Source organism: Nelumbo nucifera, chromosome 5, assembly GCF_055504915.1.
Source record: "Nelumbo nucifera cultivar China Antique chromosome 5, China Antique-T2T, whole genome shotgun sequence".
Lineage (NCBI taxonomy): Eukaryota > Viridiplantae > Streptophyta > Magnoliopsida > Proteales > Nelumbonaceae > Nelumbo > Nelumbo nucifera.
In genome coordinates this window covers 53,036,913-53,062,217 of record NC_142653.1, presented here as the reverse complement: position 1 = coordinate 53,062,217, position 25,305 = coordinate 53,036,913, and the positions used below count along the sequence as shown (strand labels likewise).

Sequence of the window (25,305 nt, the reverse complement as noted above, 5' to 3'; positions counted from 1 at the left end):
ATATATAGATAGATAGATAGATAGAGAGAGAGAGAGAGAGAGATTTGACTGTTGCCAATTCACTCACCCTGTATTTGCCCACTCACCAACCCAACCAAAACCATGATGAGCTCTGTTTTCAACCACATTGTGGCAACAAGACATAAAAGGATTAATACTCCAACGAAAGAAACAATAATATGAAATGTAAAGAAAAAAATCACATAACACAAGCCAACTAAAAAGTGTTTGCAAAAGGCTGGTCACTTTACTTGGTTGTATTAGTAGCAATTGGAACAAGCCACTGCAAAGTTTTCTCCATCTCAGCTTTTATTTGTGGAACAGTGAGCTGCAAATAATGTTTAAAAAAGTGTCAAGGATAATAAGTATCTGGTAATATGAAATGTTATGTTCTAGGCTAACTCAGGGAACAAAACAACTTATTGTTATCTCAACAATAATACTAAGAAATCAAAATACCTCTTCTTTGAGATGAAATGACTGTAACTTGGACCGCAAAGCTGACTTTATACTAGGTGGCAGTGCTTGGTATAATGTGTCCCTTGTATTCGAAGGCACGGAACTTGATCGAGATACCTAACCACATTAAGGGGTTTCCTTAGAAAAAGTCCTACCACACAATTTTACCAAAGCATACAAAACATATATTTCATGAGTTCAGTCGACAAAAATAATAACCTTTTGGACACGCTAGATCACAATGTTCAAAAGGTTTGGTTATGTGCAGAGAAGACCAATAGATGATAAAATGAGGGAAAGTAGACTAAGATGGGTTGGTTAAGTGTAGATAAGACCATCTACAGCTCCAGTTAGAACAAGTGATCTGTTACAAGTTGAAGGTGAATTTTAACCAGAAGTGGAGAAATTGCCAAATTGGGTTAAGCAAGGTTTTAAAAGCCAACCCGGAAATGGAACCACTCTTTCCTCCAGTTTCCAGGTCTATGGTTTAACTGTCCAGGTCAAACACGTCAATGCAGTTTATCTCAATTTCCATTATATATTGCATCCTGACCATTAGATTTGAATATTAGGTCAGATTAGGAAAGACACATAGGCCAGACATACATATTATTAGGGAGGAGAGAGTGAGAAGGGCGGCTGAGAAAGAAAGAAAGGAGCATGGTGGTTGCCTCTCTCCCCCCACCAACCAGTCAACCCTTCTCTCTTTTGTTATTTTAGTTAAAAAAAGTTCAGTTTCTTATTATTAAACCATAAACCGTTGTCCAGTAATCTTGTCAGGTACATGACATCCTTCCATCCTTCGTTTTGTTGGGTACAATTTGTGCTCTGGTAATCTTGTTAATTTCTGGGAGCATATTCGGGTGTGAGACTTGGCATTGAAAGAACAATTTCCATCCATGTTTGCTATATCAAATTCAAAAAATGAGCTTGTTTCCACTTTTCTGGTTCCTTCAAATTCCAGGTTAGGGACTCTAAATTAAACAATGTCATGGCCCTACTACAAATCTTGGAAGGGGTATTCTTAGACCAGTTAAAATTGGATAGTCGTGTTTGGACCCTATTTCCCTCGGGCTCCTTTACCTGTGATTCCTTTTTTAAGAGTCTAGTTCAATCCTCTGATATTCTTGGGCAACCTTTCCCAGTTAAGGAAGTCTGAGGTAAACCTATTTCACCTAGGATTGCAGCCTTTTGTTGAGAGGCATTTCGGGAAAGGTTCAACTATTGCAAGCTATTCCAAAGAAAAAGACCTAATTGGTGTTTATCCCCACATTGGTGCATTATATGAAAGTCTAATGGAGAGACATGCTATCACTTATTAATCCCCTGCCTTTTTGTCTTGTATATTTGGGATTGGTTTCTCTCTATGGTTGTAGGTGGATTCCCTTGCCGGATATACAATGTTCATTTGCTGCTTCTTTTGTTAGGTGGCCAAAGAGGGGTTGGATACTTTGGAGGTGCATTAGAGTGGTTGTATGCTGGACAATTTGGGAAGAAAGAAATCTAAGGATTTTCTATGAAAAAGAGAGAAGTAGAGTAGCTCTAATTGAAGTCATTACCATCAAACTGATGCAGTGGACAAAATCTTTGGAGCTGTTCGAGGGTATCTCTACAGATGCTTTGCTTAGAAATTGGAAGTAGCTGAGTCAGCTCCAACTAAGGCTGTAACCAGGCCTCTGTTGTTTCCACCAGCAGAGGGGTTCTGAATTTTGATGGAAGCAGTGAGGGTAACCCGGGTCCTTCAGGCATTGGAGGTGTTTTCAGAGATGAAGAAGAAAAAAAAGGTGTTGCTTTGTTTTCAGAGACAATAGGTACATGTGATTCACTCATAGCAGAGGTTATGGATGTATTGGAAGGAGTGCATGGGGAAAAGGAGCTAAATATTAGAAAGCTAACTGTTGAAGGAGACTCTAAGCTGGTGATTAATTGGCTGCAACAAGAGGAAAATGGTTTCTGGAGTTTAACGAAAAAAGGAGGTTCAAATGGCTGACACAAAATATGGAAGGCTTCAGTGGGTGAATAGAAGTGCTAATACTTTTGCTGATGTACTTACTAAACAAGGGGTGGGAAGGGGTAACATGTTTTGGGCTCTGTTGTAAGTTGAGTATTTTTGGTGGGGAGGGCTAAGAGAACTTATTCCCTCCCTTTTCTCTAGTTTTCTGTTGTACTTAGTCCTTTAATGAATTGGTTCAGCTATTGACCAAAAAAAACATTGCCCGGGTTGAACAGTTCAGAAGTTAGACCATCCAGGTCAGCAGTTTGTTTGACAATTCAACCTTCTTTTACAAAAGAATGGATTCCTCCTAGAACGGTTTAAAAACATCCAGGTCAACAACGGTTTAAAAACATTGGGGTTAAGGGGGGTGTGGGTGGGTGGGTGGGTGTCACTACATCCTAAATAGGCAGGTTTCAAGCTTCTTCAAAAGCTCCAAGGGACCCCCTTTCCCTCTTCTATTCATTTACATAATGGTGGTGCTCACTCAGTTTTCTTTGAAAGCTGCTGAGAATGGATTATTAGAAGGTTTTAGCATTAGTCCAGCGGAGAGAAGGTAAAGTAATAGACTTTGCTGATGACACTATTTTCTGGAGGCCTCCCAATCACAATTAGAAAATATCAATAGAGTTCTCATATGGCTTGAATTGGTTTCTGGTCTGAAGGTCAATAAGGGAGCTCATTTATTCCTGTTGGCCAAGTGGAGGAGTTGGAAATTTTGGCAGAGGTGCTCCCATGCAAAGTGGACCACCTCCAAATTACTTAGTAGCCAAGTGTTTATCTCTTGCAATTTGGACCCCAGCACTTTAAGGAATGGAGAAAAAGCTTTCTTGGAAGGCTTTAACCAAGGGTGGTAGGGTGGCTGTAATAAAGTTCTTTTGCCCACCTTCCCTCCTGTTATTTGTCTTTGTTCCCCATACCATCGAAGGTAGCTAAGATAATTGACAAATTGTAGAGGGACTTCTTTTGGTGTGGGTGGCAAGAGGAAAAGAAAATTCATGAGGTGAAGTGGGATCAGATTTGCATTCTGGCAAAAGATGGTTTTTGCATGAAGAATATTAACATGGTTCAAAAAAAGGGTGATTGTGTTCAAAAACTAATCTACCTCTTTTTTGAAAATAAAAATACTGGTTTTGAACCATCATAGGCATTCTGCTATGCATGGTTGTTGTTGTGTTTTGAATCACATATTATCACAACCAGTGTTCCATTCATAATTCATTTTTTTGGACGTAATACATCAATATATGGAAGCAATTCATCTATCACCATTCAACTATTATCATATGGCCATTTATTTATCATATGTTAACAATAATATATAATACATTAAGAACACATAATATTAAAAATAATATATAATATGTGAAAAACATACAATAAAGTATATAATTATACATTTTTTTACATGTATATAATATGTATTACATTTTATATGATATATGAATATGGCTCTAGTTACACAGAATCACTTGAACATGTCGGCCTTCTTTTTGAACCATGTGATTGTGCTGAAAAGGTTATCTTCCATAGTGTTCAAAAAATGAGGATTTTGGTGGTTCTGGAACCATGTTCTGGTGGTTCCAGAACCAGCAACAAAATGAAAATGTCCTTTAGAAAACTGGTTGCGTGAGCCAAACAAAACACAACCACAACCACACAAAAAAGAAAAAAATCTCTAGAAAAGTCAATACAGCTTTGCTTGGGAAATGGTTATGGAGGTTTCAGGTGGTAAGTTGGATGTGGTGGAGGCTGCTACATGCTAAATTTGGTGTCTCCAGTGGAGGGTTGGACTTTGGAAGACATTCTTCCTTCCAATAGCTGCTCAATATGGAAAAGGGTGCTCAAACTCTACACCTTGTGCTTTGGGCACAAATTGCCCCTTATGCATTTTTTGCACCTTGCGATTTTTAAACACTGGTGTAGACCCAAGGAGGGAGGGGAGTTTGCGGTTTAGAAGAGTGAGACCTTTTAATAAAGAACTACTTGTGAAATGTGAAACGGTTGTAGAGGTTTGGGTTGGAGAAGCAGAGACATTCTTTGTAGAGGAGAGTGGTGGTGGAGAAATATGAAGTGGTGAGGTTTGGGTGGGAGTTGAGGGAGGTTAGATCATCTTATGGGGTATGTGTGTGCAAATGAATTATGAAACTTAATCAAGAGTTTAAACACCTCACTAGATTCCTGCTGGGAGGCGCATGGGAGCTGCTATTTTATGATGTTATGGGCAGATAGAATGCCTGCCTATTTAGCAACAAGAAGAGATTTGTTGAGGAAACCATCAACAGTATCTTTATGAAAGTTGTCCACTGGGTGAATACATTGAATATATTCTCACCATTTACCACAAATGATTTCATTAGAAACTAGAAACAGGTGGCTGATTCGTCTTCATCTAAATCAGCCCCCATAGCTAGATGGGTTCTTCCTATAACAATCCACATAAAGCTAAATTTTATTGGATGCAGTCTAGGAAATCCAGGTTTGGCAGGCATTGAAAGAGTGTTCTGAAATGAGGATGGGAAACATTATTGCAATGTTCTCGGGCCCTATAGGGAGTGGAGACTCAATTAAGGCAGAAACTTGGGCAATCCTCCAAGGCACAAAAAGGGAAAAATCCATGAACATTAGAAATCTGGTCATTGAAGAAGATCAAGAGTTGCAATTGGATGGCTAACTGGAATTTATGTGATCTCATGGAAATATAGATGTGTTGTTTGAGAAATCAAATTAATAACAGAGGAATTGCAAGCAGCAGTGGATTGGATCCCACAATCTGCAAATGGGCTCATAGATGGTTTAACAAAAACTAGGGGCAATGAGAGACAGTATGTTCTGGGGCCCATTAATGTAAAATTTGTGTCCTCTGTTATGTTTTTGTTTTCTAGAATGGTGTTAGCCAAGGCTAACCATTTAAGGGGTGTAAGACAACCTTTGTATTATTCTACTTTCATCAATAAAATTTTTTAGCAGTTATCTCCATCAACAAAAAAGAAAAAGAAAAGAAACTTACAAGAGTATCAATTTGAGTAATAATGTTTGCATAATGCAATGCAAGACCAGCAGGCCCCAACCGTTGGTTGTTGTTCAGAGATCCCTTCACAGGCTTATCACTATCTGCAAGCAGACAAAAAATAATAATTGTAAGACTTTTGTTTCCAATATATAAACTTAAAGATTAGCAATCAAATAAACTCTGAATGAACCATGAACAATCAAATAAACTCTGAATGAACCATGAACAAAAACATCTCAAGGTTAAATAAGGTACTTCAATTCTACGAATAAATAGCATAAATATATACTTTGCAAATGGGCGCACTTAACCATGGCAGTAGATATGTAAACACAACAACTTTAGAAAATACTCAGGTTGTTTTCCAGTTCAATTGATGAGCTATTCTTGAATTATCTGGCTCAAGTTTTCCAAGTAAACACACACACACACACACAATAATTGCATGTGCACAGACATATAGGGCTGCCAACAGTCCAAATGTTTTTTGATAAACATCAGGAATAAATATCATTAAGGAGAAAGAGACACCCTGCTCAAAACCATAGCAGGTGGACAAACTTACAACAGACCCTATACACAGTAAAAGAAACAGTACAGCAGAGAAAACCCAAAGAAAGGGAAAAAAAAAAAAAAAAAAACTCCTTACAAGTTACAGTCTGGCCCTAGGCAACCCCAACCAAATTCCTTTTCTACCCCCAACCTTGCCAAAGAATCAGCTAGCATATTTGTACTCCTGGGTACCCAGATGAATGAGAAGTTCAAGCTGGCACCCAAGGAGTGAGTCAATCTCACCAAAGGTCTAAATTGGCAAGGTATTTGTTCTTGAAAATTCATCCATGAAATGACAGTTTGGCAATCCCCCTCAACTGCTATATTCATTAACCCCTGCTAAACAATCAGTTTAAGGCATTGAATTAAAGCCAACAATTCTGCCCTTAGAGAAATTCCAAAACCAGCTGATCATGAATAACTGAGAAATGCATTGCCACCCAAGTCCCTAACCACCCATCCCACTCCAGAATTCCCAGGTAGACTCCATTCCACCACCCTTTGTTGTACTCTGTTATTAAAACCTGCAATAATGTTCCAACATCTTAGCAGGTCATTCAGACTTACCCCATTGAAATCATTGCTGATCTGAGTCCAATGTGCAACCCTTACAGCTGTAAGTTCAATCATCTCCTCTACTTCATTGTATTTTTCTTCAAAGATTCTACCATTCCTTTCACACCACAGACCCCACAACACTGCCCTTCACACACTGCCATTAAATTTTCCTCCTTCAAGAAGAGCATCTCATTATATGTGGCTTACAAGGTCCACGTCTGAGGGTGCTGTCCACACTTCTCCCACCAAAGAGAAAAAATGTTGCCAAACCTGAGAAGCATAGGGGCACTGCAAAAAAAGAAAGATGGTTAGTACTCTCCCCATTCTTCCAGCAAAGAACACAAACATGGGGAGAAAGAGACCAATTTTTACACTTCCTTCAGAGTCTATCACAGGTGTTCAAGATTTTCTTAAAAGCAACCCAACAAAAAACCTTTATTTTAGGGGGAATTAGGCGAGACCACATTTCTTTAGCAAGGAAAGACAGGTTTTCATCTTGATTGACAAGGACCATAAGAAGGAAGAAGTGGAACTGCCTTTAACAGGCGGGAGCCAAACCCTCTCATCAACACCCGATGGAGTTAGGACAATATCTTGAAGTAAATTGATCAAGAGAATCATCTCATTAGTTTCAACCCAAGTCCCAAACAAACCCAGTTTCATTAAGAGAACAAAAGTCAGCAATGCTTCTGTTTTTGAAATTTGACAACATGTAAATTCTTGGGGAACAATTGAAAAAAAAGGAGAATCCCCCACCAAGTGTCCTCCCAAAATTTTACCCCCTTGTCCTGAAATGACATCAAATCTTATGTGTCGTAAAAAGGTTGGAAGTAAAGACTTGTTTTCCACGGTATTCTAGCATTAGCTCTTAAACAAATTCCAGAGAAAGTCGCATCCATTAGGGTACAATCATGAATGCTTTCTATTACTAAATGCCACAAAACCTCCCTCTACTTTGGAAATCTCCACAACCATTTATCTGACAAAGCCTTGTCTTTTTTCTGACAACCTGCCTATCACCATACCCCCATCTTCTATAGTTTTACACACCACTGACCAATTCACAAAATGACTGACCTTGTCGTTTCCAGCATTCCAAAGAAAGCCTCTAATTAACTTTTCCAATTTTTGCACTACTTTTTATTGAAAAAGGTCAGGTAAATATTTATTAAGATAGAACCAGATTACATAATACAATGGGCCCCTCAAAAAACAAATCCGAGGCCAATAACCCAGGAATACATTTCAAGTTAAACATCACCATCAATCAGCTGGGCTCCCAAAACCCTTGGTTGAACCCCTTTCAAAGCAGCAGTCCAGGAGACTATCTTCCCAAAAGTAAAGGAAATTAGTTGATCCACTTCACTGTGTTTGTTCTGGAAGATTCTACTGTTTCTTTCAGTCCAAATGGAATTAATTACTGCTGCAGGAATGGAGGATCAAACGCTTTTTGCTACCTTGGACAGTCCTTTTTGTTCCCAAGACCACAAGAGATCAAGAACAGTCGCTGGCATAACCCAATGGAGATGCCAGGAGGACAAGTGGTTCCAGATTGTAGTGGAAACAGAACAGTGCAGAAATAAGTGGTTACTATCTTCTTCCACTTGATTGTAGAGCACACAAGACAGGTCCCGGATTTTGACACCTCTCCTCACCAGATTCCTTTTGGAGAGACACTTGTTCAAAGCCACAGCGCAGAGCAAGGCAGTTTGCCTTGAAGGGACAACCAGATTCCAGACTTTTTCAGCAGGAAAATCAGCTTGAAGACCACATGCAAGATTCCTGGCGAAGGAGTTAACAGAGAACACGCCATCACTATTACAATTCCAGTTCCAGGTGTCATCTTCAAGCAAGTTCAGGTTCTGGTTGGACAACAACCCCAGCAGATTTGACACGAGGTCCAGTTCCCAATCCTGAAAACTTCTTCTGAAAGGACACCAGACATGGATGTTGTCTCGAACCTCACAGCAGTCAGCCACCATGACATCTTCATTCTCTGCAATTTGGAACAACTGAGGAAACAACTCTGCTAAAGACCCCTACCAAGGGAAGACTTCCCTGATTTTCTTCCAGATGGCACCCCAGAGAGGTCACAGTAGTGGTCACCCAATCCCCACAGTCTGTGTTGTATTTGGCTGCAATCAAGCTCCTCCACCAACTACCTCTTTCTCAGCCAAATCTCCAGATCCATTTCCCCAGAAAAAGCCTTGTTAAAGACCTTCATTTTCCTGACCCCCAGACCTCCTTTTTGTCTAGGGGCACAAACCTGACCCCAGCTGACCAAGTGAATCTTCTTCTCCTCTTCCCACCCTTTTCATAGGAAGTTCCTCTGCAGTTTTTCCACTTTTTGGGCCACTTGCCTTGGCATTGGGAAAAGAGACAGAAAGTAGGAGGGCAGATTTAATAAGAAACTTTTTAGAAGTGTAATCCTACCACCTAAAGAGAGATATTTTGTTTTCCATGAAGCCAACTTCCTTTCTAACCTTTCCAGCACAGGTTCCCACACTAAGGATAAGGTGCATTTAGCTCCCAGAGGGAGCCCAAGATAAATAGTTGGCAGGAAACCAATTTGACAGGCAAGGACTTCAGATAAATCTTTCTATATTATCTACTTTTCCCACTGAAATTAACCTGCTCTTGGCTCAGTTGACTTTCAGGCCTGATACTACCTCAAACCAGCAAGAACCCCAAGAAAAACTCCCAACTGCTCCACATCAGCATCAATGAAACAGAGGGTATCATCAGCAAATTGGAGCAATTGGACTTTTTCTCCCCCCGGAGTGGTTTCAAAGCCATGCCAGAGGCCCTCATTTCCCACCTGGTTCACAAAGGCTGTTAATAATATTTCCATTACACAAATAAAAAGGAGAGGAGAGAGGGGGTCTCCTTGCCGAAGACCTCTAGAACTCTTGAAGAAACCAGCCGACTGCCCATTTACTAGGACTGAAAATTTAGGAGAAGTGATGCAAATCTTTATCCAATTTTTGCACTACTTTCACCAGGGCCTGAAAATTTGACAAGAATATTGGAAAATTAGACAATGTAGAGTTAATCAAGGTCAACATCCCCACTTTTGAAATGTAATTTTTTTTTTTTTGAAACTGTAAGGTAAAGTATTTCTTTGAAATCAAAAAGCATATACAAAGAAGCCCCTGTACAAAGAGAAGCTGAATAGAGGATGAACAATTCTGCCCATTACAACCAGAGACCCCAAAACAAAAGACTTTCCATTCCTTACAAAAGGGAAATAAAATCAATGATCTAAAATGTCTGAACCAAAACAAAGGATGAGTTGCAAGCCATGAATGAACCATCTCCAATACTTTATCCAAGACTTCTTCTTTTGAGGACTGTTTGCCTTCAAAAATTCTACTATTTCTCTCACTCCATATAGCCCAAAATGCTGCTGCAGGGATGAAGCTCCATGCAACCTTTCCAGCCTTACTTAAACCCCCTAGATACCATGCCTCTATGAATTTTGAAATGTAATTCTTTTTCCAAGAAAGTAGCCTTTTTACAAATTTCTCAAAAAAACCTGAGCCGAGTCCAAGTCCAAACTAATAATATATTATATAACAAAAAAAATATTTAATATTGTCAGTAAATTAGGAAAGTTAGGATTTGATTGTTAGAGATTTGAATAAATTTAGGAAAGTCATATCCTAGGATTAAGGGAAAGAATTAGTCAATCCCTGATTGTGAGAGATTCTAGGGTTAGCCTTTCCTATCTTTTCTTATTTATGTTGTATGCTCAATGTGTTTTAAAATTTAACAAAGAAAATATTTTCTCCTTTCTCTCCCTCTATATTTCGCTACATGGTATCAGAGCCTTAGGGTTTGATCATGAATTATAAGGCCGCCATGGTTGGCTCCGGTTCAGCCTCTTCGGATGCTACCAGTGGTGTAACGTCTTCGGAAGGAGGTGTTCAGCCAACGGCTGTTTCTCTTTCTGAGAATTCTCTTCAAATTACCATTCACAAATTGAATGGCAAAAAATATCTTGAGTGGTCTCAGTCCGTGCGGTTGATGATTGACGGCAAAGGGAAACTCGGCTATTTGAACGGCGAAGTGAAACCGCCAGCCACTGATGATCCAAAGTACAAGTAGTGGCGTTCCGAAAATTCGATGGTTACCGCCTGGTTGATCAACTCTATGGATTCGGTGGTTGGAAAACCATTCATGTTCCTGCCGACGACTCGCGATGTGTGGGAAGCAGTTAGGGAAACCTATTCGGATTTGGACAATCATTCACAATTATTCGAATTGAATACCCGAATGTGGAAGATGCAACAAGGTGAACGTGAAGTAACAGCTTATTATAATGAGATGATGGTTGTTTGGTAGGAGTTGGATTTATTTGAAGAAGAAGAAGAAGAATGGGAAAGTCCGAGTGACAGTGTTCGGTACAAAAAGAAGATAGAAAGAGGTCGGGTATTTCTTTTCTTGGCTGGTTTGAATAAAGAACTCGATGAGGTTCGGGGACGTATCTTAGGGTGAAAGCCCTTGCCGACTATGAGAGAAGTTTTTTCGGAAGTGCGTAGAGAAGAAGCACGGCGGCAAGTGATGTTGAAGAATGTTAGTGAAACAAAAACAGAGAATGAGGGGTCTGCTCTTGTGGCCCGATGTGTAGACTTAGAAGGAGATATACGAGGAGGAAAGCAGAGGCCTTGGTGTGACCACTGTAGAAAGCCGTAGCATACTCGGGAAACCTGATGGAAGTTGCACGGGAAACCGGCGGGTTGGAAGAAAAAACCAGGCAGTGACAACAAGTCAGGGGGAGATGTCCGCGTGTTTCAAGTGAGCACTTCGGATCCAGGGCAGCAATCATCCTCAGAGTCTCTTCCTTTCACAAAGGAATAAATAGAGCACTTATATAAAATGTTTCAATCTCAATCTTTAGGAAATTCTAACCCATCCTGTTCTCTAGCTCAGTCAGGTAATTTTTTCACTGCAGCCATTGCTTGTACCAAGTCTAATGGCTCTTGGATATTAGATTCAGGTGCCACTGATCATATGACCGGCACTTCGCAATTCTTTTCTTCATATACACCTTGTGCAGGGAATCAAAAGGTTAAAATTGCAGATGGTTCCTTTGCTACTGTTGTTGGCAAAGGAACAGTGTCTATTTCTCCTTCTCTAAACCTTAAAGATGTTCTGCATGTTCCTAACCTACCATACTCGGGAAACCTGCTGGAAGCTGCACGGGAAACCGGCGGGTTGGAAGAAAAAACCAGGCAGTGACAACAAGTCAGGGGGAGATGTCTGCGTGTTTCAAGTGAGCAATTCGGATCTAGGGCAGCAATCATCCTCAGAGTCTCTTCCTTTCACAAAGGAACAAATAGAGCACTTATATAAAATGTTTCAATCTCAATCTTTAGGAAATTCTAACTCATCCTGTTCTCTAGCTCAGTCAGGTAATTTTTTCACTGTAGCCATTGCTTGTACCAAGTCTAATGGCTCTTGGATATTAGATTCAGGTGCCACTGATCATATGACCGGCACTTCGCAATTCTTTTCTTCATATACACTTTGTGCAAGGAATCAAAAGGTTAAAATTGCATATGGTTCCTTTGCTATTGTTGCTGGGAAAGGAACAATGTCTATTTCTCCTTCTCTAAACCTTAAAGATGTTCTGCATGTTCCTAACCTATCATACAATCTCTTGTCTGTCAGTAAACTAACCCTTGATCATAATTGTCGAGTTAATTTTTGGTCTTCTCATTGTGAATTTCAGGATTTAACCTCGGGGGAGATGATTGGGGGTGCTAAACAGGATGGTGGCCTCTACTTCTTTAATAAAGGATCAACCTTTAGAAGGCAAGACCGACAGACTTGTTTCAATTCTATTTCTGTTTCTAGTGACAGTGAAATTTTGTTATGGCATTATCGATTAGGACATCCTAGCTTTCAATATTTAAAGCATGTATTTCCCAAGTTATTCATGAATAAAAATCATTCAGTTTTCTAGTGTGAATCTTGTGAATTAGCAAAACATCATTGTGCTATTTTTTCGTCTCAACCATATAAAAAATCAAAACCAATTACCATGATTCACAGTGATGTTTGGGGTCCTTCTAGAGTGACAACTCTTTCTGGAAAACGTTGGTTCATTACTTTTATTGATGATCATACTAGGGTCACTTGGGTTTTCCTTTTAAAAGAGAAATCTGATGTTGAAACTGTGTTCAAAAATTTCTACAACATGGTTCAAACACAAGTTCAGACTCAAATTAAAATTTTTTGAAGTGATAATGGAAAGGAATTTTTTAACAATGTGTTAGGGAATTTTTTTGGTGAGAAAGGAATTGTACATCAAAGTTCATGTAATAATACACCTCAACAAAACGGGGTGGCGGAAAGGAAAAACAAACATCTCCTTGAAGTTGTTAGAGCTCTAAGTTTTAAAACTAAGGTTCCTAAGTATCTTTGGGGGGAAGCCGTTTTAACAGCCACTTATTTGATTAAAAGACTGCCTACACGAATTTTGGATTTTAAAACACCCATACAAGTTTTCACTGACTGTTTTCCAAACTCTCGGCTAGTGACAAACATTCCCTTAACAATTTTTGGAAGTGTGGCCTTTGTTCATAACCATGATCCAAAACGTTCAAAACTTGATCCAAAAGCACATAAATGTTTTTTTGTAGGCTATCCCACTAATCAGAGAGGTTACAAATGCTTTGATCCAGTTTTGAAAAAGATGTTTGTGTCTATGGATGTCACCTTCTTTGAAGGAACCTCATACTACAGCAACTCCCATCTTCAGGGGGAGAGCAACACTAGTGAAGATAGTTTTTTAGATGGTTCTGATTTAATGTTTGAATTTGTCCATAACGATGTTCCTCACAACTGGTCACCGAAAGAAAGTGAGGCAGCAAATACAATATTAGTGGAAACAAATGAATTAAATATTGAAAATGTTGAGTCTACCAATGAACAACCTTTGGTAATGCCATCTCAAAATGAAAAAGCTGTACAGATGCATGCGAAACGGTATAAAGGTCTTGTATATTCAAAGGAATATCTAGCACAAAAAAGGAGAGGCACCATTCTACAACATCAACAAGAATCTGATCAAAGGTTGGATCATGAAATTCATGATAATTCTTCAAAAGTTCCTGAAAATATTCCTCCAGGTAATTCTGATTCAAATTCTTCTAGTAAGCTTGATCTTCCCATTGCTCTTAGGAAAGGTGTTAGGTCTTGTACAAAACATCCTCTATCAAATTTTGTATCTTACAAAAATATTTCACCTTCATATTGTGCCTTTATTTCACAAGTGTCTAGTGTATCCATTCCGAACAGTATCCAGGAGGCTCTTAATGTTCCTGAGTGGAAAGAAGCTATTTTTTAGGAGATGAGAGCTTTGGAAAAGAATGCTACTTGGGAGAAAGTGGATCTACCGGATGGGAAGACAGTTGTTGGTTGTAAATGGGTGTTTACTCTGAAGTACAACTCAGATGGATCCTTGGAGAGATACAAGGCTCGCCTAGTAGCTAAAGGCTTTACTTAGACATATGGAGTAGACTACTCTGAGACCTTTTCTCTAGTGGCGAAGCTAAATACAGTTCGAGTACTCTTATCTGTTGCAGCTAATCTTGATTGGCCACTGAATCAGCTGGATGTGAATAATGCCTTTTTGAGTGGAGACTTAGAGGAAGAAGTATATATGGAGCCTCCACCTGGTTTCACTGAGAAGCTTGGAACTAAGGTATGCAAGCTAAAAAAGTCTCTATATGGACTTAAACAGTCTCCCAGAGCCTGGTTTGAAAGATTCGCAAGGTTTGTTAAAAGTCAAGGATATAGTCAAGGACAATCTGATCATACTCTTTTCACAAAGAGATCCACCAAAGACAAGGTCTCGATTTTGATTGTCTACGTGGATGACATAATCTTGACTGGAGATGATATAGAAGAGATGAGCAGACTGAAGCATAGCTTAGCCAAGGAATTCAAGATTAAAGACTTAGGCCAGCTAAGGTACTTTCTTGGAATGAAAGTGGCAAGATCAAAGAAGGGCATTGTGGTTTCGCAACGAAAGTATATTCTAGATCTCTTGAAAGAAATTGGAATGAGTGGTTGCAAACCTTCAGACACTCCAATAGAAGTTAATGCTAAGCTTGGAGAAGTTAAAGATGGGGTTCCAGTAGATATGGGTAGGTACCAAAGACTGGTTGGAAGATTGATTTACTTGTCACATACACATCCTAATATTGCCTTCGCTGTGAGCATGGTCAGTCAATTTATGCACTCCCCATACGAAAAACATCTTGAAGTTGTGTATCGAATTCTTAGGTATCTAAAAGGCACACCAGGAAAATGACTCTTCTTCAAGAAAAATGAGAAGAGAGGGGCTGAGGTGTATACAGATGCGAATTGGGCATGTTCGATTACTGATAGAAGGTCAACTTCGGGGTACTACACATTTCTTTGGGGCAATTTAGTTACTTGGAGGAGCAAGAAGCAAAGTGCAGTTGCTAGAAGTAGTGCTGAGGCTGATTTCAGATCAATGGCTCAAGGAGTGTGTGAGGTTATTTGGCTAAATAGGGTTCTAGCAGATCTTAAGAGACCAGTGAGTTTTCCTATGAAATTGTATTGTGATAACAAGGCAGCTAACAGCATTGCTCATAATCCGGTTCTACATGACAAGACGAAACATGTTGAGATTGACAGACACTTTATAAAGGAGAAGCTTGAAGAGGGAATAATTTGCACTCCATTTGTACCAACCACGCAACAAGTTGTAGATGTTTTGACTAAGAGCTTGTTGAGACAGCCATTTGAGCTTCAAGTTAGCAAGTTGGGCATGATAGATATCTTTGCACCAACTTGAGGGGGAATGTCGGTAAATTAGGAAAGTTAGGATTTGATTGTTAGAGATTTGAATAAATTTAGGAAAGTCATCCTAGGATTAAGGGAAAGAATTAGTCAATCCCTGATTGTGAGAGATTCTAGGGTTAGCCTTTCCTATCTTTTCTTATTTAAGTTGTATGCTCAATGTGTTTTGAAAATTAACAAAGAAAATATTTTCTCCTCTCTCCCTCTATATTTTGCTACAAATATAATAAAAATATATATAATATGTTCTTTTCTTTGTTTCTCTTCTCTTTTTTACAAGCTATAGTGAGATCTTTCATTATTTTTGGGTTTTGATATCTTTTAATATAAATAAATCAGTTTTTTATTGAGTAAAAACAGAAATTTTTTTTCCAATTTTTTAGTTGGGCTTCGAGCTCGTACCTAGTCTTCGGGCTTTATATGACGGTCAGGCTTGGGCTCAAGACCTAGGCCTGATGGTTGGGCCAGGCTGAGCCTCAACCCTAAATGTGTTCTGTAAATCTAGAGACAAAGCCCAGCCCGTGAACAGGTTTACTTATCACTACTTAAACTCATCACCGCACTTAAATTCTTCCAAGGAGAATAGTTCTTCCAATTTCGCAGCCAACTTCCTTGAGATTCTTTCCCAATGTAGTCCCTCTAGCACAAGCCTCTAGGGGCTATTTGAGCCTTGCAGGGCCCTAAAATGTGAAGTTAACACCAATTCAAGTCCCTCCTTATTCTGAATTTCTTCCCTATTCACCACAATTTCTAAAATATTTAATATTTCCATCCCCCTCCTTCAACCATTTACATCTCAATTTTTGCCGCTAGCAAATTTCCTCCCTTCTTAAAATCATATCCAACTCCGCCCTCAAATCCATTCTTTTCCTTCTCTCTTCTCACAACCCCCTCCCTCTTCCCATTCAATCCTTTCCACCTCCTCAACCTGTCTCAAAAATTCCATTTCTTTCTTCATTTCTACCAAACACCTAGATATTCCACATTCTCAACTTACTTTTGATGAACCTCAACCTATAAATTGAAAACCAGCTGGTCCCTCCACTTGCCCTTCTTTCCTCCGATTTATCAATGTTTTCCGTGAAACTAGGGTGTGTTGTCCGCACATTTACAAAACTGAAGGGTAGAGGACAAAAATGCTCCTCCCATTCTGAATTGACTAAACACCTGTCCCGCTTGCAACATACCAGAATCTCCTGTAAGCAAACTGTCCTCCACGAAATCATTAAAGTTCCTCATATTTTTTGTGGTTTTGTAGGTTCCAATATTTTTTTCTGCACAGCATCCAAATGTTCAATGCCCAATCCGATTATTCCAGATTTGGATGATCCATTTAATCGAATTGAAATTAGATTTGACCACATCCAATCTGATTAAGATTCAAACCTAATTTAATTTTATAATATTCATATTACAAAATCATATGCATACACATTACACAAATACATGGATAATATACATATATAATTATATAAGGGTTATAATTAATAAATTCAGTATTTTATATTTGTATAAATTTATTTTATTTGTACAAGTTGAAAGTTATTAACTTTTATAACTTTTTAAATATTTTCTTTATTTTAAAAATAATGTTAAAGACTTGGATTAAATTCGACTCCAATCTAAATTCCAATAGGATTTCAAAATCAGATTGGATTCAAATGTGGCTGAACTTGATCTGAATCCAACTCAATTACAGCCCTACTCACGTGAACATTGAGAAAAAAAGAGAGATGTTGAATGTTGAAAGTTGTAGAATCAACAACAATCAAAGAAGAAAATGGAATAAGTAGAGAATGTACCACTGTATGGTATGATAAGTTTATATCATTTAAGCTACTCCACAAGAAAATATCAACAGTAAACCACTATGAACATTTCATAGACATTTCTTCCCGTTTTCCTTTATTTTTTCCCTCCTTTTCATGTACTCTTATTTTTCCTTTTTTTTTTTTGTTTTTTGCAGACAGCATAGGGAAATCACTAACTCCCTTGGTATTCTTGGATGAAGAATTACTTCTAAAATTTCAATGATTCTAACAATGGACCAGTGTTTTAAAAGCGCAAAGCGCAAAAAAGGCGTAAGGGCCAATTTGTGCCCAAGGCGCAAGGTGCAAGGTAAGGCATGCGCCTTTTTGAAGCAAGGCGCAAAAATACAAAAATAAAAAAAAAATGTCAGAAGTGATACATACTGGCACTGCCAAAGGCTTCATGAATCTCTAGATGTAAGAAGTGGACAATGTCTACAAGCTTCTCCATAACCTGCAACACATGGGATTAGATTGTTTAGAAACATATTTCTTAAAATAACTAGAAGAAAAAAAATCTTTAGTTGGGTTATCTTTCTACAATAATCCATTCTTTCAGAATATCCCTGAAAAGTTACAAAACAGTAAAATTAGGCACCTCTTCCAAAATCTTGGACCATAGTGATTTTTTCTTTAAACTTCTTACATGCTTCTTTTGACTTTTCAGCTCTGCCCTTAAGATTGCAAGGCCATCCCCTACATGTAAAAGAAATAAAATTGCAGTAACACACAGAACCATTGTTAAAAAATAAATAGATAAAAAAGTCAAGGGAAGCTCAATAATTTATCACTGGATATTATACTTTCCTACAAGAAGAAAGCCAATGGCTTCTATATGTGATGTTACATGATTACAATCTAGTTGATTTAACAAGACGTACAACACTACAGAAAATTAAGTAATGCCAAGAAACTGCAAACCAGCTTCAGACACGACACATACCCAATACAATACAGGATGCTGTAGGGACATTAGATATACAATAACATTAACATTTCTAGGATATGTAAACTTATATATTTTAAAAAATCATACTATAAGAGCTTGTATATGCTGGAAATTTAATTAAGTTTGGCAAGACATGAGCTTTGAGAAATCACATTTAGGTTAAAAAAATGTTGTTGTTTTTCTTTTCTCAGTTGATGCTTAATAACTCATACTACAAAAAATGTCTTCTCATGTATTAGCATTGCATGGACACTATCTGGAGGGAACTCACAAGTTGAAATTTCACAAGTCAACTTATGCCTAACTCGAATAAAGTACATATCAGGCAGACTTATCAAAATACCCACTTGTGAACTCTCCAAAATTGCGAGTCCTCAACTCAAATGCTTCTATGTAAATACATGTATCCAGATACTTTACTTTTTAATCATCTAGTGTCTCATGTTTCTTACCAAATACTAACACTATTAGTTTGTCTTTTCTTTCTACAAGTTCCAACAAAGCAAGAAAGGCAACTGAAGCTTGATTCTTTCTTAATCTTATTCCTATTTTGTTAATGAATAAGATAGATAATGACTTTTAAAGCTGATACATTCGTTCTTTGGGTTCAACTATGATACCAGTAAAACTTATAACATCATAGATTTATCCATGTTATTGTGTGTGTGTTATTTTCTCATCATATCACAACAAATTGTAGCATTCTTGGATGCTTCTGATACAATCCTAGGCAAGGCTCAAAGTATCGGAAACGCAAGGTGTATCGGAAAGGTAATTTTAAGAGACGTATCAAGATATGCTTTGGAAACGTATAGATACGGACGAAAAATCAAGATACGCATGGATACACTAGAAAATTTTAAAAACTTTTAAGAAATATGAACATTAATACGTTTTATGTGATTATAACTAATTTATTTAAACATAAAAAATCATTCTTTAATGATTTATATGAAGTATTGGGATATAATTAGTAACAATTGAAAAATAATAGAAGAACTAAAATGTATGTGTATACATACTAATATTTATTAGTTAATATTTTTTTGAAGTCATTTATTAGTTAATATTTATTATATATAGGTTTAGATGATATTTATTATGTATACAAGTTAATATATTCCATAATTTTTAATAAATAAATTTAACTTGTATCCATCTTATTATTATATAAATATTAATAATCAAATTTATAGCATTTGTTGGGAAACATCCACCAAGGCAAGAAAGATTACTTTAAGTATAAAAAAACGTGGTGTTCTAATAAGTAATTGAGGTTGGCATAATGGTTAATTAATTAGTGTTGCAAGCAAATGACTTGGGTTCAAAACTTCTTACCTTTGGTTTGTGATTTTTAACAAGTTATTTGACTTAAAATAACATTTAATGACATATTAAATGCTGTAATTAAAGGTAACTTAAATGAGCATTTAATTAAATTATATTAGCATTTAGTGACGTCTCAGACTTTAAGGCTTAATTAAAATTGATGTTAATGAGGATACGGATGAAAAAATACGAAACCATTTAATTAGACATGTTCCGTGTATCAGAACTCTTCCGAATCGATACGTATCGGCCCGTATCGGCCGATACATTACGAAATTTAAAACCTTGGTCCTAGGACCAGCTGACTGCAAGGAGAACAGAGGAGCAAGTCATCCTTTGTTGATTTGGCCTGGTTTTTGGAGATATGAAGGACTAATTGGTGCCTGAGGAAGAGCCTTGGAGTAGCACCCAAAATCAAGAGAAACTACAGAGTATGAATTAGAATGTCCATATATTTCCATGGATACTGACATGAAATATTACTGGAAGTGGCATTTCCCCCAATGAAAGCTATCAGTACTCTGTGGAGTACAAGAGATCACATTGGAGCATCAGTTGGTAACAATATTTTAGATACATGGAGTAGCAGTTTCATTGCCCACCTAATGGACATGATTACTGCTTCGAGCCAGCTCGAAATTCTTTTCAAACATGAAGTTAAATCTTCATTTCGTTGTATAATAGATTATCTTGTTGATCTATTAGAATAATTTGCACTTCTATGAGTTTAAACTTTGCTTGAACTCACTCTATCATATAGTTTTGACTCTTACAGTTTACAGGAGAGCATTGTAATGTATTATTTTACCTGTCAACCTTACTTCTTAGCTTTGTTTGATGATTTGGAACAAGATGACAATTTAAAAGGGTCTAACTAGGCATATTTTATCATTACATATGACAGCAATTTATACTTTTTCATAGGGAGAATGACGATTCAGCCCAGGGTCAGAATTTGTAGGCTCAAAGTACATTTGGGGTAGGTGCCAGCTCGGAATTGATGCCAATTCACGGGTGGGTATGGGTGTATAGAGTGTAGGTTTTTGACATTTTGAATGTTTATAGATTTGCAGTAGAATTCAGAAATCTGCTTTAGGCCTATCCGTACTTTTCCCTTTTTCATATTTCACAATGTTTCCTCCATGTCTATATTTTTTTACAATATTTCCATACAATATCTCCAACATTTCCGACATGTTTCCTACACTGACATTTTAAACCTTACCAAAGAGAAGCGTAAATTCATTAATGATTCTTGTTTTTCTTACCTTGGAATTGGTGCTTAGACCTTATTGGATTTATCTTGGTAAAATATACTGGGAGATTGCCCCTAGGTTGGTGTCTAGGGAAACTAGAGAGATCAACATATTAATCTCTAGGTTCTCCAAGACATTGGTGTATGCTTTGTGGTTTTCTAGTTTTTTTTCACCAAGATATTGAGATTGATTGTTCTTGGAAGGAGAGTTTAGGTCTCTGTAGAGATCAATTGGATGATCCCCCTCTTACCCCAATCCTAAATTAGAGTTGTGAGTCTTGAGAAAAACTATAAGGTCATGATTTAGATTGAGTCTTTCTTGCAGACTCTCTTATTTGTTATTTTATCGAAAGAATACATTCTTTCTGAATGATGGATCCGCTCGTAGAAATTTTTAGATAGGGGGAGAACCTGAAGTGGTTATGGGTCACATGGGACAGACTCCATGTACACAAATTACTACTTTGAAGTTGGATGGGGTGAATTATCTTGAATGGGCTCAGTCTGCTTGAATGGCTTTTGAAGGAAGAGATAAATTGGGGTACATTATTGGTGGTACAAAGAGACCAGATTCCACAGATCCTTCCCATGCTCAATGGACCCAAGAGAACTACATGGTGATGACCTGGTTGTGTAGTTCAACAATAACAATTTGATTAAACTGTTCTTTTCCCATCTGCAATCATGATGAAATGCAGTACATTCTGACTACATGATCAGTTCCATATTTTGAGAACCTAGACACACCATTTAGTGGTCCAACCATTTAAACTCCAATACATAGTAGTGAATATAATTTCTACTCATGCCATATATTCATAAATCACTTCAATCCCAAAATCATTCCACATATTTCAATGCACAACATGTAAGTGCAAGAGAAATCACCTCTTTGAGCAGCATTTGAATTATCCTCCTCCTGAAGCTTGCGTCGATAATCTTGTTCAAATCTGTCCAAGGCATGCAACTCATGGTATAATTCCTGTGACCAAAAGAAATATTAAACTTTTCCAGAATATGAATTCTGAAATATAACACCTAGGTCTAAGCCAACATAAACTTTATATTAGAAAGAAACATGAGTAGAAACCGTATATGCAACAAATCTCAGGATCAGTCCTCTATGGAAATAAAATGGCAAAACCAATTTTGAAAATGAATGCTATTTTATATGAACTTGGAATGGGTCCCAGGAGCAGATATGTGTCCAGATTCTAGGAGTAGGATTTATCTTACCTAAAAATCTTGGTATACAGGAACTTAGCTAAAATTAACTTGCTGATTAGTACTAGCATGTGGAGACATCACACATTGGATGATAAATAGAGTTTATCAATCATGCAAGTAGTCTATGTAAAATTTAGATGCATTTCCCTATTTACATCTAAACCCAAAACTGGAAAGCATCAACAACAAAAGCAAGAAAAATAATTACATTATAAAAAGAAACAATGACATTGGTAGCAACAGATCCAACTGATTTTTTATGGCTTCTCTTGAATAAGGCAACTTGCAGTTGCAGATTCCTGCATAGTAGCAACTAGCTCTTACAACACACCCACAGGGATCCAATCAACTTGATTTCGCTCGTGACAGCACTTTTGGTCCTTGCCCAAGTCAAGATCAGTGTTTTAAAAGGCGTGGGAGGCATACACCTCCAGGCGAGGCACCCCAAATGCCCTGAGGCATATGCCAGAGGCACTGACACCTCTGAGGCATATGCCTCAGGTGCCTCATGCTCTAGTATGCCTCATGCACCTCATGCAGACCTCATATAAAAAGACAAAAAAAAAGGAAAGAAAAAACAGGAAAAGGAAGGAAAAGAAAGGGAAGGGAAACAATAAGAAAGAAAGAGAAGAAAAAAGAGAAAAAGAAAGAAAAGGGAAGGGAAGGGAAGAAAAGATGAGGGGAAAAAAGTGGGCCAGGGGCGAAGCATCTTCATTCTCCTTAACATAAAAGACTTATTAAAAATAAAGAAAAATGAGATCCTCCTTCCTCTTCTTCCTCCTCCCCTTCCTCCTGCTTCTTCCTCGTCATCCCCCTCCTCTTAAGGAGGCTTACGCCTCTTACATTCTGAACTACACCTCACACCTCTAGGTAGTGGAATGCCTCGTGTCACACCTCCACATTTTAAAACATTGGTTAAGATAAATCCACAACTAATCAAATGGTATTCATAGTAGCCCATGCCTCTTATCCCAAACCCAATACATAAATAGAGTATTCATGGAAGCCCAAAACATTTACCTAAGACATGACCAATCATCAAGTCCACCCAATAACACATTTCCCAGTTACAAAGGTGAACTACCAACTTAAAAGAGATCAAACCACAAATATGGCAATATTAAGAACATTCTACCAGAGACTTTAACATATCAAATACCCTTATGGCACACGAGAACAACTAAAAAAAAAGCCCTTAAACAAGACAAAGACTCCCGCTTAGTAGAAACTTGTACTCTTAAGTGCTTCATCAAACATGCTAAGGCATGATAAATTTTGGTGCTGGAAATATTTGGACATTTCAATGAACTTCTATATTGCAACAGGCATTGCCAAAGATCCACAACCAAAGAAGTTTGACTACAGCCAAAAAGACACAAAAAGCATGCACCCTTTAAGCTTTGGATCTAAAATTTCACTAACCTGCAACTAGACATCCAAAAACTCTCCCAAATACCACTTGAAACAAGACTAGGTCCAAAGTTGTGCTTGTGATCACACTTTCAGAGGGACCCATCAACCTTAAGTCTCTTTAACAAACGAGACCCCATCAACACAAAGCATAAAAGAAAAAGATCTTGATCAAACTGACACCAAAAAAGGGACACATGGACTTTTGTTAAAACAGGAGTGTTAAACACCTAAGGCAACCAATCAATCCACTGTTTAAGCCACTACCCATCAAAACACCATAGATATGTCTCCAAACAACAGTTGATCACTTCAGTTTGACCATCTGTTTGGGGATAATAGCTCGTAGAGTAGCACAGCTGAACCCAAAGATCCTTGAAAAATGTTTCCCAAAACTTTCTCATAAAAAACAGGTTGCTGCCTGTAAGGATAAAAGTGGGAGTGCCATGTAATTTGGCCATATCATAAAAATAGGCCCCAGCCACCAATACTAGCCATGTAGGGGTGAGGTAGCACAATAAAATGTGCATATTCAATCCGTCTACATTTACCAGCTGATTTTGGATGGTCCTGATTTAATCCGTAGTGATTTCATCCCACACCTTTTCAGGAACAAGTCAAGTCTGAAGCAACCTGGTTGGAGACTGGGTAGAATACTTCTGTTGTTGACATGTGGCACAAGAAGATACGTAGTCCTTGACCATTTTCTTCATTTGGTTCCAGTAATAGTGCATGGAAAGCTGCTTACAGGAACGAAAAAACCCAGAATGCCCACCCATGGTGGAGTTGTGGAACAATTAAAGCAGTTCCTGGTGATGGGCCAAAATCTTGGGGAGCACCAATTGGCCCTTGTAGAATAGGTTTGAACCTGATACTGTATGCCCAGGTACAGAAATTAGGTTGTACAGCCACTGGGCCTGATAAATAATCAGGATAATCGGGTCTGACCCGATTAGACCCGATTGTACTGACAGCTATAATTATTTAAATAAATAACAACCTAAAACTTGGTTTTGGATAATATAATCTTAATAAAAATGACAATAAAATAATAAATTATTATATATTAATAAATCAAGTATTTTTAATTAAAATTAGCTTATATATTATCTATCAAATTTACATTTTTTACACATAAAAATAATAAAAATTAAAAAAGAACTAGGAAGCCTTTATGTATTATTAACAAAATAACCGGTATGGGTCTAAGTCATTATTGAAACCTTAGAATCTTTGAGAGGAAGAGGAGTAAAGAAGCCATTATTAAAAGCAAATGGTGAGGGTGCCACATTGAGTAAGATCTATGGAATTATTTTCAGATTTCACATTTGATGATGTTATGAGGAATTGGGGGGGTAGTGGCAGCTTCATCTTAAGTAAAGCAGAAGGAAATAAAAAACCAGGCTGCACGTGCAAATAGATGCCTAAAATTGAATTTTGATGGGAGTAACTTTGGTAATCCAGGGCACTCTGAAATTGGAGGGGTGAAGAATTGAACTAGAAGAGAATTCAACTAGGGTAGAAATAAATGCCACAATATTCAGGGCGCAGAAAGCAATGGAGATGGGAGTGAGGAAACTTGTGATTGAAGGAGATTCCAGACTTGTTATAAGCTGGCTGCTTCAGGGTGAAAATGGTCCGAGGATCTTGAGGAACAAAATCAAAACTTTCAAATGGTTTTCAAGAGAAATGCAAGTAGCAATTCAATGGATACTAAGATCAGCAAATAGCTTGGTTCATCATCTAGCTAAGCAAGGGGTTAACAGAGGGCAATGTTTTTCGGCTTAATTGTAAATTGATAATGTTGGGTGGGTGGCCAAGGCTACCCAAAAATTGTATCCTTCTTTTCTTTATTACTTAATGAATTCTATCTTTGCTGCCAATCCGGAAAGTAAAAAAAGAAAAGGATAATGC

At 37.8% G+C, this 25,305-nt stretch overlaps 1 protein-coding gene across 3 annotated transcripts in view; it reads right to left on the bottom strand.

Annotated features, from left to right (window-relative positions):
- The window catches only part of LOC104596728 (protein PSK SIMULATOR 1-like), a 55,400-nt gene that overhangs the window by 975 nt on the left and 29,120 nt on the right, over nt 1-25,305 (bottom strand). For all 3 annotated transcript variants that reach the window (XM_010258008.2, XM_010258007.3, XM_019197686.2), the window contains exons 7-13: nt 21,643-21,736; nt 17,820-17,917; nt 17,606-17,675; nt 5,463-5,566; nt 460-576; nt 252-328; nt 68-112 (exon numbers count right to left, since the gene is read on the bottom strand). In XM_010258008.2, coding sequence (XP_010256310.1) covers nt 68-112; nt 252-328; nt 460-576; nt 5,463-5,566; nt 17,606-17,675; nt 17,820-17,917; nt 21,643-21,736 — 605 coding nt within the window. The remainder of the gene's footprint in view (nt 1-67; nt 113-251; nt 329-459; nt 577-5,462; nt 5,567-17,605; nt 17,676-17,819; nt 17,918-21,642; nt 21,737-25,305) is intronic.